The following is a 17,326-nucleotide window of genomic DNA, read 5'->3' as shown; positions in this document are numbered from 1 at the left end:
GCAACAAATGATCCCCTTGTCAAATGGGGAAACACGTTCAGGTCGCAATCCCAGACAGCTCAGACAGGACTCCTAATTGGCTAGGTCATGATGGGACCGGCGTGCAAGTTAGAGGAGACCTGACTAATGTATTTATTGATAACAACAGATGCACAATGTCTGAATCACAACATAGGTTGGAGCAGTCCCAAGATGAGCGTATTAGTGATAGAAATTGGTCCAGTGAGTGATGGGGAACGCAGTGGAACATTTAACGGGGGCAATACAGACAAACCCAAAATCATCATATACAGTATATACCAAGCAGGACTATACTTAATGAAGTGTTTAGAATTGGGAAAGTACAGGGGAGAGATGAGGAGACAGGAGTATGCAGGGGACACTTTAAGGAGAGGAAATGTTGTTTAAAGGCATATTGGACTATGCTATTCTGGTGATGTTCTTGATGTCCTGGGCAGGAGGTTCAAGTTCTAAAGTGAGTGAGTGACTGGAATTTAGATGAAGCACAAGGTAGGTGAGGTATGGAGAATAAGAAAAGCAGAAGACACCTCAACACCTAGGCCATCACGGCACCCCTCACAATTCCTGACTTGCTTAACGTTGGCCGCCCATCTCCTCCCCACCACGTGCTGTACCCCTCCTCTGTCCCCCCTCTGCATCCTACCGGCCACTGTATATCTGTTCAGTTATAACTGAAAAGCGCTCTTTTATGCATCTTTAATGTTGTACACCTCCGTAACGCACTTCGTCATGTATCTGTATTGGTGTACACCTCTGTAAAGCGCTCCGTTGCTTCTCAAAGCTAGGTGCGCGCTCAATAAATGCCATAATAATAAAAAGATGAAAGAGTGAACGCTGGAAAATGGCGTGAAAATAGTGTTAGGGCAAATGGGGGTGGGAGGACAAGAAACAGATCTGAAGACTACAGTGAGAAATGTATGGAAGGATTGAGGACAATATAGAGCTAATCATCATGGAGATGATGGACAGCAGCAAGTGTTGACTCACGGGTTTCACATGCCCAGTGATCAGTTTGATTGTCCCGAATGGTTCACCCAGCTTTTTCCTTGTTGAGTCCTCATAACAAGCCTCACTAAGACTGATACCCTATGAAATGTGCCTCCCAGGAAGACCGTAAGTTGCTCAGTGTGGGATGCCCAAATGTTACCCCATATTTTGTACGCCAGTGCACAGTTAGCCGGTGTGAGATACCAAGCATTGAGGGGAATGAAATGAAACATATTAAGATTCATACTAATGCTGAGACTGCTCTAAATATGATTCTGGTGTATAGACCCCCTCACCCCATGCCCGAATTCTCGAGCCAAATTTAGCTATATTTTGTTGCCCATCTTGAAACCAAATACCAGGGCGATGGTCCTTGGAGATTTTAAATTATGGCTGGGCAACAGTAATGATCATATGGCCACAAGGCTAGGACTCCTTAGGTGATTTAGGATTAAAGCAACGTGTGCTTATTCCAACACATGAAAAAGGGAACACCCTAGACTTGATAGCTACTCATAAAACCAAGATAGAGGATCTGGATCTGCTTGTTCTACCCTGCCCATGGTCAGATCATTGTTTTGTACATTGTACTATACCTTTGGATAATCCTGTTTTACCCAAGGTAGAAGGGAAGAAAAGCATAATGACCAGGGATACAAAGAAACTCACGAGAGAGACGCTGACACCATGGTTAACCACTCTGACCCAGAACGTCTCTGGTCTGGTTATAGTCAAGGAGATTGTGGGGGCATAACAGCAATCTATGCAAGAGGCTACTGACGCCTCAGCCCCTCTACAATTAAAGCTGGTTGTAAAGAAGAAAAGTAACTCATGGTTCTCGACTGAACTACATCAGTTGAAAGCCGATAAAAGTAAATGCTTCTATATATGGAAATCCTCACAAGATGCCCAAGACAAAGAACTGCATATGATCGCAGTCAAAGAATATAAATTGCCAGTATTGGCAGCCAAGAAAAGTACCTATGATGTTAGGATTAGCAATATACAGTCCAACACTAAGGAACTTTTTAAAATGATAAAAGAGCTGGAAGATCCCTGTAAAACTAAATTGGACACTTTTGTTAAAGATGCAGCATAGTGTACCATGATCCAGGAAGCTGTGCTAGGGAAACTGGATAAAATAACAAAGAATATAGAGAATAATCAGAAAAGCTGCACCCTGGCGGTCAGCCCTCTTGAGGGCTGTAATCAGCCAACTGATATTCAGGACCATCAATTCAACTTTAGATCCATATCGGAAAGTGAACTAGCTGTGATCATTAAAACCTACCAGTTGTAGAGGAGGTCCATGTCCAGCTTTGGTAATTAAAGAGTGTGCCCCTCGTTTGCAGAGGATGCATGGCTCACACCCCTACTTAAAAACCAGGTCTGTGTCCAGCTACTCCTGCAAACTAGAGGCCAATAACGAATACACCATTTCTCCTGAAGATCTTGGATCGGGTGGCATACTTACAATTATCAGCCTTCTTAAATTAGCATGATATCCTTAACAAATGGCAATCGGGTTTCAGGCAGGGTCATGGTACCGAGACAGCCCTGCTTGATCTTAAATCTAGGTTGTTACAGTATATGGACAAAGGTCAGGCAGTAATGTTGATGTTGCTGCATTTGTCGGCCACCTTTGACCTGGTGGAACACGGAAAGCTGGTCACCAGGTTAAAGGAGGGAGCATTCTTTTCGGACATGGTTAACCTTTGGATTGTGTCTTTCCTGAGCAACCGTTTGTGTAGCGTTTGGAGTGATTTGGGTGAAGCCACCTCGCACACCTGAATTTGGTATAACTCAGGGTGCCTGTCTGTCCCCCTCATTATATAACATTTATACAGTCCCTTTTTTTAACATGCTGGAAGAGAGCAATATAGGCTTTACAAACTATGCAGATGACACTCAATATGTCATCCTGCTGTCAGAAATGCATGAGGAAGACGGAAAAATAAATAAAACAATAATCATAAATAAGATATATGAAATCATACAACTAAAGATGATCGAAAATGGCCTGCCATTAAATAAAGAAAACAGAGCTAATGGTGGTAGGTACAAGCGATAAAATAAGGAACTGGGTCCAGAGTATGGACTCTTCCTTGTGTCAGGCATCATCTTAGACCAACACAGAACATCTAGCCGGCCATATGTGACAGTGTAAACCTTGAGTGAATGAAGCCTGTGACAGAAGTAGCCAATTCTAAATTGACACAGAGTAGCTGTTTGGCACTTGACCAGCAATGTCAGCTACCCAACTGTGGCTCTGTAGCCCACTCCCTGTAGCAGAACCTTCCCTTTTTTTTACCAGCAGCTGTTTTGCTTAGTTGGAGACTATCTTTAGCAGCTTTGAACATTTAATTTGAACACTTTTTTTGACAGTTGGCATTGCTTTTCTGATCACCAGCCTGTTGTATGAGTGGACAGGAACTCTAGGAGGCTGATGAAACAGTAGTCTAATGTGCAAGTACAAGAGTAGTGTCAAGTGTTTAAGTGGCATGAATGGTTAAGTGGGCAAATCTTCCTAGTCCTTATTTGTTTTAACCTTGCAGCTATGGTGGAGGTAATGAAGTGGTGGAAATAGCGTTCATTGTCAAAAGGGATCAATCGCAATGTTGCAACTTTTGGAGGCTAGACTGAGGAGCTCAGAGGAAAAGGCTATGAGTGAGGTGGAGAGGTGTTAGATCTAGGAAGGCAAACAGCTTTGTCTTGGAACTTAAGTATGAGTCGTCGAACTGCCATCCATTGGCATATGGGAGCAAGACTCAGTAATCCATAAGGATAGTTCAGAAGATGGAAAGGAGAAGGTGATTTGTGACTTGAAGAAAAAAACAAAGAAGGAGAAAAGCTTCCCAACATCGGGAAAGAGCACAGGGTTAAGCAGAGTTTTTGGGCACACCCTCTGCGAGATGGGTAGGATCGGGGTGAATACAAAAAGTAAGTGGATGCACTGTTCAACCATTACTAATGTGTGGGGGTAGATCTCCGTCTTCGGCCTCCCTCTGGAACAGCCTCGCTGCCACTCTGAAACTTGAGGAGAACCATCTCCGGTTCAGGAAGCACCTCAAGACCTTCTTCTTTGCTTCTGCCTTCGACCCCCCTGTCCCCTGCTGATCTGTTCTCTCTCAGCACTGTGCACCTGGCCACCCTCTGTCTGCCGGGCCCAGATACCTGCTCACCTTGCGACCCTCTTGCACTGCCTCCAGGCCACCCCTTGCACTGGGGTCTGTATCTGTACCCATACAGCCCCCGCACCCCTTTTCTTCCTATACTTATCAGGCATACCTTGTCTAGTGCCTTTAACCCAGCACTTGCCACTTGCTGCTGCACTACCACTGTTTGTTTCCTTCATTGTTTATTGTTTATTATTTATCTGTTTCTCCTTTGCTCCGCACTTTCCACTTCTCCCCCCTTCCATGCACGTTTCTACTCTTCCCTCTCCCATGCACTTGCGCATTGTCAATGTCATTGGGCCTAGTAAGATCGTTGTTTATGTTCTCCCCCGTTCCCATCCCTTGCTTTGTCACGCTCTGAACCACTTGTGTATGAGCACGATAAAAATAAAATATCAATGATAGTCTCAACACATCCACAATTCTAATGAAGAGCCCACATCATGACATGATTAAAAAAAAGTTTAAATGTTTGAATGTCATGGGCAGAAATAAAGCAGGGATAACATGCAATTTCTGATTGAAGGCGATTTGCCCTCCCTAGTACATATTCCAAAACCTACAGGGGTTTCAATGTCTGGGAGGTATTGCAGATACAGATCTAAATAAATATTGTGGACCAATATCCCTAAATTCTCAAATTAATGCTGCAGCAATGCAACCCTCCCTTGACTTGTGCAGGTTTGGGTAAGATAGGATCGGAGGTGCTCCTGCGCCATGAAATGAAGCCAGATCTGTCAGAGAAATGGGAGGGGACCCAGGGAAGAGCAGAGTCCTGGATGCTGAGGATATGGAGGAGAGAGGGGTTGTCCACGGTATCAAAGGCTGGTGCAATATTGTGAGGGATGAGAATGAAAGATAGTTTTGAGTTATGAGCATTAATGGTAGTGTCGTTTCCTTTGAGTGTTGGCTGCAGAACCCTGAGTGGAGAATCTTGCAGAGTCCAATGACCTAACAGTAACTTGTTATCTGGATCATCACCACCCATTCCACAGCCTAGGATTAATGAGGGAGAGAAAGATGGACTAGATCTCGTTAGGGTTATTACAGTCCGTAGATGGCTTTTAAGATGGATAGCACAATGAATACTTTGAAGCAGGCATGGAAGAACATAGTATCAACAAAGGGACACAAGAGGATGGAAATATAGGAACAGGCAAGGGATTAGAGTTCCTTCATGGGGGAGCAAAAAGATCCACCAGAGCATAGGTTTGACTGGCAGTCTGAAGGAAGCATGCAAATTCAGCTGGAATGGTATGGGAAAAGGTGCCATGAGAGGACAGAGGTGGTGCAAAGGAGGATGGAAAGAGTGTGGTAGATTTGGTGTCTGACAAGGAGAAGGAGATGGCATGGCTTAAAGGAAAGCAGTGAGAAGTCTGCCAGGATGAAAGCAGACAGGCTAGATAAGGGCTAGATAAGGCTTGCATGGTAAATGGACAATGCAGCATCCAATGAAGCAGAGAGAGTGAGCAGGGCCTCCTTAAAGAAGGCATCGAGTAAAGGGGGCTGGGCTTGAGCCACCGGCACAGGTCACATGAAGTCAACGGATCTACGGGGTGAAGGGTGAAGGTCGGAGCGGGAGAGGGATTTAAGAGCAGAACTGAAATTAAGGAATCGCTGATCAATGGAAGAGGCCATGGGTGTGGAGAGTGCTTCAAGAGAAGAGGATAGGGAGTCATGGATTCATTTTGTATTTGCAATTTGTCAGCTGAGAAGCAGGAGGAGAGAGAGAGGGAGTGAAAAAACATTGAAATGCAGGCGCGAGTGGTCAGATAAGAGAGGACGATTGAGAGGACCGATTATGTGCGGGTTCTAGGATAACATACACAAAGCTGCAGTGGTCATGGGTCAGTTAGTTGTATAGACGGCCAGAGAGTGATCAGGGAGGGTGGAGTCCTCATTGTTCACCGTGGTTTTGAAAAGCAACAGCTTACAGGATCGCCCAGCCTACTGCATCTCACTATATAATGTGTTTTGAATCGAAACTCTGTGCCCTGAATAACTAAAAATAAAAGTTCAAGGCGGTGCGCAATTAATATTTTATGAAGATTCAAGTCTCCCTTGAAGGCTGTAGGGGTCACAATGAGGGGGGAGGGCATTGAGAAGGAGGTACAGATAATGAAAGAGGGAGTTCACGTGGCCAGGAGTAATAGAAATGAGGAGAAGAGTACAATTCGGGAGTGGGAGGGGGGGGCAAGGAATTGGATGGCAGTCTGTTTGAAGAAGAGAGGGTGACTGTCAGGTGGTGGGTCTGGGGGTACCAATTTGTTCTCCTTGCCGATCAGCATCTCTTAGCCACTGACTTAGACAAGTCAGGGCGAAAGCGAAGGAGTGGGCACGTCATGTTTTTTTTAGTGCGTTGGAGGACAACAGTGGTTTCCTGCAACCATGAAAACATTTATAATACTGACCATCTCTCTCTCTCAGGACCCAGACTTCCTTTTTTTAAAGTTTACTTGAGGAGGTACGAGTCCCAGTGAAAGCTGGCAGCTATGCTAGCAGGGGGCCAGTCTACTTTGCTGCAAACAATTTCACAATTCCTTCAACGGGGTCCTCTCAAAGGTACAAGATTTCCAGTGTTCAAAGGTCCAAAAAGGTCTCAACCTTTCAAAGTTTCAGTTATGAACCTCTAAGACTGCACTTCTGGTCGATCTTCAACAACCCTTTGAAATACATTGGGCTGGAGTCATACTTTGGAATCCCATAGGAGACTTCCTTTTTTGAACTAAGAATGAGTGTACAATTAAGGTCAATTTAAGGTAATGTTCAACGGGTAATATATCTGCCTGGATGACGTGGCTTTAGCTTAATGAACCAAGGATAAAGAGGCAAGGTACAGAGTGTTAAATACTAGATTTAAGGGTCTGTTCTTCAAATTAAGTAAACAGGAAGGTGTTAAGGAGGGATTTGAAAGAGCCTTTAAAAATGCAGCCCCCCGCTGATTCATTCAACTCTTATTATCATGATTATTATTTTTTGCATTCCTTCTGAAGCAGTGTTACTGTCACTGAAATGTTGGCAGAGAAGCACAAAAACCTTAAGCAAAGCGCGCTGCAGGTGGGGCAATAAGATGAAATCACTCATTTATGGCAGCCAATTGGGGTTTCAAGTACAAATTCTTTCACAAATAACTTTCACAAGTGGTAAATGGCTAAAATGTTAAACAGATTAAAGAGAAAGGATATCAAAGTTTATTTCGACTCTTGCCCTAAAACTTGTGTGAGAAACCTAAAGGTCTCGCTGACTAGTCCCCGGGGGATCTATCATCCAGGTGGCCAGGACACGGCCATCGCTACTGGATCCAGTTCCTTGGAGTGGATTGGTGCGGAGGATCACCTGGATGAGGGGCCCTCGGGAGTGGAGGTGGGACACCGAATAGTGAGACGCGGTATCCCCTTCTTTATAACACCTTTTCCCCATCCTACCCCGTAGAAAACATAGAAGCTCCCCACCCCTTTTCCAACACAAGTTCTTACACCATGAAAGACAAAGAACTAAGACAAGGGCCGTTTACCTGACGTGTTCCAACACAAGGGTCAGGCAATTGATCATAATTACACACACCTGACGCCCTTTTCCCTTCCCCACAGGGATAAAAAGCGGAGCACGAGAGCACACTTTGAGCAAGGCTAGAAGCACGAGGAAGCAACCACTCCGGTCCGGTAGTTCAAGAGGAGGAGAAAGGCAGAGAGCCCTGAAAGGATGACCAGGATGGAATTGCCCATTTCAACCCAGACCTGCGAAACCTCAATGAAAGCAAATGTAAGACAGGGAGTCGCAGCTGACGAGTGGCGTTATCGGATATCCGCGGTACATAGAACCCTCTCGCACTGATGGCCAGGATGGGGAGAAACGGTTCTCATCGTGGTACCGTTCTTGACTCCAGCAACAAAGCAAATGCCAACAAGTTCAACCCAGCCAGTGAGTCGGAAGCAAGCGATAGCGAACCAAACTGTGTTGAGCCAAGGTTGCAGTAGCAACATTGTATATACAGAAAGAAGATATTACACACAGGTCTTTTGTGAGTGAAGTAGGAACAAGACAGTGTGGTCCGGCGTCACGTGGGTGCTCATTCGAAAAGGACTCTATATGGTATTCCTCTGATAAAGAAAGGGATGGTATTGAACTGAGAAAATGTTCTTCCTAACAAAACTCCAAAGACCAAGAGGCTTTAAGAAGGCCGTGTGTAGTGTCAAAGTGGGCATGCGAGGGTCAAGTAAAATCTCTCGTACAGTCCAAAGTCTTTGACACATGGTGAACACCAAGTAAATTGTGAAAATCGGGAAACGGGACCCCGACTGAGGAATGCCTACGAATTAGGGGGACCAATAACACCCCAAGAACATTTTGTGATGTGAAGCCTGACTGGGGCCGAGATCTGGACTAAGGAAAGAAGAGAACCTGAGAGGTCTAGTGAAACTGTGGCAAGTGTGAACCCAACGGAGGGATGCCGAAAGAAAGCTATGGGAAGGGAACCCTGCTTTTCTGATGAGTTGCTAGAATCATAAACTGTGTTAGAAAGGCTATCTGAACCCGGTTGAGGGATGCCAAAAGAAAGCTATGGGAAGGGAACCCTGCTTTTCTGATGAGTTGCTAGAATCATGAACTGTGTTAGAAAGGCTATCTGAACCCCGGTTGAGGGATGCCTGCGGAACAGGGTGACCGCGATACATCCGTGAACATTGTGATGACATGTGAACCAGGCTGAGGGAGGTCCACAATGAATGATTGTTTAGACACTGAGATTCTTAAAGGTTACAAGTTGCTGAGATTCTTTTGAGTGATTTTCTTGAGTGAACCAGACTGAGGGAGGCCCACGTTGCAAGAAGGATCGGAGCCCGGCTGAGGGGATTACAAGGGTGAAGAGAAATCACCCGATGTGAAGATTACAGAAAGGAACTTTTGGTTTGTTGTTTTTGGTCCATCAAGGCCTCTGAGGCAAGAGACCTTGTATGAGAAAATACTTGGCCACAGAAGGTCCTGATATCGTTGAAAAGAACTGTAAGCTTGTGCTGAAAAAGCACAGGAGTGTGCTGTGCTTGAGAGTGCCACCGTGCTAAAAAATGTGGGGAAGGGAGACCCCGGTATAACATCCTGACTTATAATTTTGTTAACACTTCTACTAGGACTGCCTTATTATTATTTGATGGTCGTAGCTTGCTCCCATCTTAGATTTAAATTAGGCATTTATCTTACCAATATTTACAGTTTAATACCCTTGAACTGTTATCACTTGTGGCTGTCCTTGATACCAAGCCTTCCTTTCACTGGCAAAACAATAACTGTGTGAATATACAATGATCAATACATTAAAACATAGAACCATGAAAACATCACACATATGGAAGAATGAATAATACATTAAAGTGCTTAATAGTCAGGGATTATAGAATTCCAGCATCAGTCCAATTGGGATTATGGGCATCCTAAAATATTGAGCGACGATGTACAAATTAAAACACATGAGAAAATATATTACAAGTGGCTAGTGCTCAAAGGTCCTCAGATACAGGCATCAATCTAATTGATATCAAAAAGACATAAAACATTAAACAACAATATGCAGAGTAAAACACAGAGGGCAATTCTCTGTATAGATCACAAAAATATCTGTGAAAGGTACATAACCAACAGTGACTTCGCAGAATATAACTGAGGTCACAATAGGACTGCAAATAACCAGATTTCAATTACTCTAAAGATAAAATATACAATTAGCAGACTACAAGGTTGTGTAGGTTTATTCTGGGTAAATTACATATTAGCCAAAATATATTCAGTTCTCTTTTTACATGCACCTCTCATAAGTGAGAAAAGGGCTTTCTTTCAAATAATCAATCATTCAGTTGCCTGTATAACTCTTAACGCACAATTGATGTTCCTTACACCTTCCTGTATCAATAATGGTTACAACCAACGTACCCCAAGGTTTGCATAGAAAGGAAGTGAGGAACCGTTTTGCAATAGTTACAGAATTTAGCATTTTTTTGTCCCCATTTGGAAGAAAAGTGCCCAACCATAATTTCAAAAGGAACAAACGATTCCTGGCATCCCACGTATCAAGTCAACACTCAAAACCAATAGATTCTTTCATCCGTAAATAATCCATAGCCAAACTATTCATAGAAGCTAATCGAATTGCCTCACTGATGACCCAGAGGTCAAACGCCTTTATTAAAACAGATCTTTAGGGAGGGCCCAAATTTTGCAGATGGGACCAAAATCCCAGAATACATAATTTGTAAAGAATACCTTTCACGTATTCTTCCCACAGTAAAGTAGGTGCATCTGAAAGGTTTCAGATAAGAACATCAGATATTTAAGTAAATAATAATAATCAGGCCGACTTCAAGGAAAGTCAAAATTTACAGGGCACAATAGCGTAACAACAATTATTTTGCCAATTGCATTCTCCAAAGTTTGAATTTGGGAAGCGTCCAGAGCTCTGTGCTATAGGTTACCGTCGAAACAGCATGCATAGTGTAAATCTCGAGAGCACAGGATATCAACCGGTCCTCAATTCTTTTTTGAGAATGTACACACAACTTCTCCTCCATACGCAGCAGATTGGCACACTTGTGTCACATCCCCAAGCAGACCGCCATATCTGTGATTAGGCATCTGTCTAATTATTGGATCCTGTAACATTTCCATTTGTCATACAGCAATTCAACGCACCGATTCACATCATCCCGAAAGGAAGTTTAGTTTTTGCATTGAAAGCCCTGAAGAAAACCTTAGTCGGTAGAAACATGTGTGGGCTGACACAATGGAAATTTGTAACGCATAATTTTCAATATCGCTGGCGCAGCTTGAGTGAGAAATACCCTTCACTTATTGATATTAACCTATCCTCACAATTTTTTTAGAATTTACACACAGCGTCTCCTCTATAGTCTAACATAGAACAACACTTCTTAGCTAAGGGTTTTAAAGACAGACAGGCATCAAGTCTTACACCCAACCAAACGTATTTAGCATCTCAATCTCATAACCCAACAGCCTAAACGATAGCTTCCAGTGCTTCCTATATTTGGGGGTGGCATAGAGGGGTCTTGGTTATGTTAAGCTTTAACCCCTTTGCTACTAAGGACCGATGGAGGGAGGTTAACTGAAATTGCAAGCCCATCTGTGATTTGGACAGAAGAATTGCATCATCCGCATAAAAGAGACTAGCAAATTTCTGACCACGCATTTCAGGGGCATCCGCTAAGAGACTCCAGTAGGGTTGTTATTAAGTCATTTACAAACAATGGAAAAAAAACCAAAAAAATAAATAACTACCCAGATGAACCACAATGTTTATATTAAAATGGTTTGCGTGGCCCTTCTGCTTATCCCCCGTCCCCTCTTAACCATGCACAGTTGTCAGAATAAAGACTGAAATGCTAGCTACTCTGAGGGGGGTTCCTATTCTCCACTCCCTCCCATTCTCTTCTGCCACGCCTAAACAGAGGTAGGAATACCGTTGTCTGCCAACCAATACAGTGCATGTGTTTATTTTTCTTTTAAGGCGAAAAACTGGAGGATCTCGCAAGATCCTTTGTAGTTGCCCTTTAAAAAAAAACACAACAATCAACACACTTAAACAATTGCAAAGTACACTGCACTTGGATGTTCTCCATCCAAAAAGTCAGAAGAATTAAAGATTGATGGATACTATCAGGCTAAGTTATTAGCAAATAGCAGGAGTCAGTGAAAAATGCTTTCCAATAGTGTGATTTCTTATGATGTATATTATGTTCTTTATTGTTGTGTAACTATTGATAAAAGTTCATTTTCTTTGAACTATAACACAAATAAATACATTTTTTGTGTATTTAGAACACAAAGTACCTTACACAAAAAATAATTTATTAAAAAACAATCAATTACACAAATTTCATTACAAATAACACTACTAGAACAAGAGAATAAGAACAAGAAAAAAAGAACAGAAATATACATTAAAAGTTATCAAGCTTTTAAACTACACAAATCAAACCTTTCATTTACAGACATTATCTAATGCCCACTCAAGGTTAATATCATTAAAATTCATTACTCAAGAGTGTTAAACAGATCTCCAAAATCTAAATTCTAAAACTCTGAAAGTGACCCTGTTCTATTACTCCATTCAGTTCTACAAAGCATTTTAGAAGAAATGTTGACAAAGCCAAAGTAGTTTATATGAGAACCTGTCAAAATCCTATCCCAGAAGCCAATTTGCAAAACTTCAGATGTTGAATGAGCATAAGGACCTAGAAGTTGAGGCCTTCATTTATCCAAACTTGGACATTCCATGACCAAGTGAAATAGGGTTTCCAAATATTCCTTCTTACATAATCTACAACGCCTGAGCTCTTCGGAATCCCCAATTTAGGTCCAATGACCTTAAATGTGGGTAAACAATGTTATCTAAATTTTAAGAACCAATTCCTTAGTGATTTAGATGGACATTTCCGAAGATAGGGTCTCATTCAATTGGTAGGCATGTAGTATATACACTGTTATTTCTGTATAGTTGTAACCTTTGAATATCTTCCAGATCAAATATTATATCCCACCTTTTGATTTTTGTTTTTATAACAGTACAAGTCTATAATGAATATATCTGCTAACTCAGTCAGCCTTAAACACCGTTTATGACATTTTTCATGAAATCTGTTGAAACCATTCACCAACATCTCACAAATATAGGATGCAAGAGAACATTTCTCAGAATTTCGTATTTTTGAACATAAAAAGAAGTTGTTTTCTAATGCTGTGTCCACCAAGATATCAGACCCATCTCCAACCTGATGACAATAGATACTGACTTTGGTACCCCCAAAACCGCCTTAAGAATGTCTTCCAAACAAATTACCTGTGTCAAGCAGCATTCATTCTGATCCATTCAACATATGGGTATAACCTTCGTACAGTAAAATTCAAGCAAAGGGGCCAAAGAAAAAGCATATAACCTTTGGTTGATCACTTTCATTAAAGATAGACTTGACCTAACCTTCTCTACCACTTTCATCTTATATTTAGGGAGTGCACCGTTTACCGAAAACACAACCTAAATAGGTAAAGGAACTCTCCTCTTGCACTACTCCTTCCTTAATAAGGCCCTTGTGCTTCTTCAGTTTGCTCTTAATGTCATCACAAATGATTTAATTAAATGTATCTCTCGATGATTATTTCAAAAGGTAAGCAGTTGCTTCATTCAGACTATTTGCCAAACCAGAAGGTGTATAGTGCATCAAAATTAGGTCATCCGCATATCCAATACATACAGGACACCTGCAAACTCCCATGGAGGATATCCACCCTACCTTTTGCATTCAGTCCATAAGTCTGCAGCACGCATGGAAGAGATTACTGTCTCTGTGCCGATTGCAGAAAACAAGTTATAAATGAGCAAAGGATCAACAAGAGGCAGCACCACAGCTTACAGCAGTGGATCAAGTGATCGAGGTACAAAGCACTGAAGCTGCTCATCATGCATTGTCAGTAAATTAAGAGTGGCACTGAAGATACACCTACACAGAGGTGCCCTCCGTTTCCAGACACTGGAGAAAAATCACATACCCAGTAGTCACAACTCAGTGGTCCCTATTAAAGGTGCGGATCACAGATCTGGCATTTTATGTGAATGGGGAACGAAACTAATCTTCTAAGAAAAAATGAATGTCCTGAAAATGGCCCAACATCTGTTTTATTGACCACCGCAGACAACGGTGGCACTTTATTAAGGGCCGAAACATATGTCGACCGTAAAGGGAAACTAAATGTTTTTTCCTATGTCTTGCATATCACAAATAACTAATATGCTAGAAGAAAATCTAAATTGCAGTACCCCGTGTTTGTAAAACGTATGAGTGGAATGAAAGGTATGATTGTTTTGCAATTGAATGTTTTAATGAATTTATATTAAAGTGATCTATGTTTTTGCCACATTGCATTCAATTGTAATAATTTTTCCCACAAGGTGCTTAGTCTGCACAATTAATAAGCAGCTTCAATGTACCTAGACCTGTCTCTTCACAGGACCACTAGAGAGGGGTAGTCCGTCTGTAACACATTTTTTCTCAGTCCATAAGTCCGCCAATAAAAATAGTATGATTAAAAAGGATGCAAGGCTTCGTTTTTGTGGAAACATGCACAGTTTAAGGGGCTCTGCTAAGGCAACAACAGTTGTACAGAGGTTCAACATGCACTACAAGAATCCCTATGTCCCAGACTTCCAAGGTTTGTGGTGGGTTGTGTTTCACACTACAAACAATTGCTGTTAAAGCGTTGGTGTATTAAATCATGACAGAATACCCAGGATGTTTGCAAAAAGACAAGGGAAATGTAGGGCATCCCCACCATTTGTAGATGTTAGGCAGCAGTAGCTCTCCCCTCTTCACAGATGGTGAATTGGAAGCCATGTGTAAAGTATCTCAAACAAACAATGAAAATGGTTGCAGGTATTCTGCACTTTGATAACCTGCGAGAGAGCAAACTGCTGCACAGTGACAAACTACTACAAGTATTACATTCAAAGGCTGCATGATTGCTATGAATATGGTTATGATGTTGTTTATTTTTGTATTTATTTGTAAAGCATCGAAACCCAGGGGCATCAAAGTGATGTTGCGAACCATTTACTTGGTACATATACTTAAAGAAGTAAACAATTTACAGTACAGAAAAAAAATGAAACGGACAGATGGAAGGTCTTGTAGCTCTGCCGTGGCAAGATTTAGACAAAGAGCCACATTTTTAGAGTTTTCCTGAACGCCCAGGCACCTTCCCCTTGCAAAGTGGCTGCTATCCTCCCCTCCCCACCCCCACTCCAAATCAACCCTGCATCTTGTAGCCCGTTTCTGTTTGGGGCAAGGGCAGATAACAGAGTACATTTTCGTATCCGGTGAGATTTTGCTCCTTTGTGTATAAACAATTCAGAGTAAGCTCAGAATCCTGGGAGGAATCTATGTGATTGCTAGGTACAGGAAGCACACTGCACTTTGGCACTGTACGATGGGTGAACAGTGTCAAGTTATCTGAGCACACTGTAGTCAGAGCTCTCAAGTTTGCCAATGCACGAATAGGTCACCCAGTCTCAGTTGTATGCAATGTATTCTGAGACACAGTTTTGTTTTACCCAATTTCAATTCAGAACCATCAATACTGAAACGCAAAGAAAGAAAAAACAGAAATGGACAGCATGGAAAAACCCGAGAGCTTCCCATGGTAAAAAATGATGAGGAGCACAATGCTAGGCAGCCTATGAGAAGAAAAGTAAGAGACTGCAGTAAAATTGTGCAGTAGCAGGTTTCTCCAACTCCGCTCAATCCACTTTCACTTCTCCTTTTGCCATTCATCTGCTCCTCTGCAAAGAAGCAGGTCCCCCTCTCCTCTGAACAAACAAGGTTAATAACCTGTTGCATGTGGTGGTGCCCCCAAATAACCTGTTACATGCGCTGGTGCCCACTCAGGAGGGTCTACAATCACGTTGTACGAGCACTGTGTCTCACCAGAGGCGAAATATCAATTTGCATATCCTTCTAGTCCCACCCAGGAGGGTCCATCAATGAAATGGTGGGTGTGCCCAACGATGGGAACTGTTAAGTAAGGTGACCCGGGTGGATGTTAATAAAGGGGCGTTTCAGAACGGGGCATTTGAAATGTTATAGGGGTATTGTGTTTTGATTTGCAGTGTGCAGTTTTTGAGTGTTTGTTGTCCTCCTGAAAAAGGAGGAGTGTGGCGCTGCCCGATGACGGGGCGCGCACGCGGCAGCGTAACGTTTGCACGCTGACACATGCAGCATAAATAAACGGGGCATTCCCAGCCGCGTCAGAGCGACCGGGAAGCCCGAACCAAGAGGACGTGTGGAGTGTGAGTTCTTTGGGGTCCGGGGCTTACGGACAGCGCCGGGGGTCACAACCAACCACCAACAGTGGGCAATTCTCCTCCAAACTAAGAGCAAACATAGGCACAGAATGCCCAAACATATGTTCCCGTTTTGTTGTGCATCGTCAATGAGTTGTGCGGTGTCTGTCGGGCAAAAGCCCCCTGTTCGTGTCTGGATTACCCTTTATTAATTTAGGGAGATACGCGCTGATCAAGCAGCCCACGCCTCACAGCTGGATTACCCTTTGCAGAACTCTAAACCTTGAGACTTTAAGGCGAGTGAAGGCGACTGCTTCCATCTTTGACCAGGTGAGAGCCCATTAAAAACTCTGGGAGGGTAAAGGGGAGGATTGTAGTTAGTGTGTCTCCAGTCCAGGGCAGTAACAACCACCAAAAGTGGGTGACTTGGGAGTTATGCTTTGACCAATTTAGGGATAAACCTCTTTCCCCACTCGAGTGCCTATCTCTTAAAAACATATGATGGCGTTAAAGCGACTTTGCTTTCCCACGGGTGGGGGGGTGTGTTATAAAACCTAAATAAATAAATAAAAATAAATAAATAAATAAATAAGAGGAGCGGGACGCTGTACATGGATAGGGCAGTCTAGAGACTGCGAGCAGCACAGGGCGCGTTTTTAGAGCACTCCTGACAGACTACCATCAACACAAGTGACAGGCTGAGCGGCGTGCTCCGCAGTGAGCGTTCCGAGCACAGTGACAGGCCGTTGGGAGCGCTGCACAGCGAGGGACAGCAGCCTGTGTGCGAGGTGCACTGGGGTTCCTTGTGCAGTACCTGCCGCAAGGCCCCGGGCGCCGGCCAGGCGCGACCTCCACACACGGGCCCACCGCGCAGGGGAGCCCCTCAGCGGCAACGCCATGACTACCGTCGGCGGCCCCCACAAGAGCAGCCGGACACCTGGGCAGGATTCAAAGGGCAGAGCGCGGCTCTGGGTGTCCAGGCGGCGAAACCGAAGACGGACAACGCGGGCGCGGCCGCCATCTTGGAACGGCTCACCCTGCACTTCGCGGTCGGCGAAGGGTACAACATTCTGCGGATAAAACCGTATCGTTCTCCGAAAAAGAACAAGAATATCGGGGTTTTTTTGTTACACACTTCGTTATTGGGACGCAGTGAACTGTATTCATGTATTTTATTTTTGTGTGAACATTTCAAAGAACACGTATTTTTAACGTTTCTTTAATATCTCTTTGTACTTGTTTTCAAGGTTACGTCAAAAGGAATCTAACTGGTGCTTTGCTTCTGTGAGGTTAACGTAAAGAG

The 17,326-nt window shown here is 43.2% G+C and overlaps 1 protein-coding gene across 1 annotated transcript in view; it reads right to left on the bottom strand.

Annotated features, from left to right (window-relative positions):
* TXNRD2 (thioredoxin reductase 2) overlaps window positions 1-17,013 on the bottom strand; it is a 1,379,521-nt gene extending 1,362,508 nt beyond the window's left edge. The window contains exon 1 of the mRNA XM_069620040.1: window positions 16,838-17,013. Within this exon, the coding sequence (XP_069476141.1) occupies window positions 16,838-16,922 (85 nt within the window). The 5' untranslated portion in view covers window positions 16,923-17,013. The remainder of the gene's footprint in view (window positions 1-16,837) is intronic.
* Window positions 17,014-17,326: the final 313 nt, after the last annotated feature.

The sequence above is a fragment of the Ambystoma mexicanum genome, chromosome 10 (genome assembly GCF_040938575.1).
Source record: "Ambystoma mexicanum isolate Mex_15411 chromosome 10, UKY_AmexF1_1, whole genome shotgun sequence".
Taxonomy (NCBI): domain Eukaryota; kingdom Metazoa; phylum Chordata; class Amphibia; order Caudata; family Ambystomatidae; genus Ambystoma; species Ambystoma mexicanum.
This window is presented reverse-complemented; position numbering and strand designations above follow the sequence as displayed.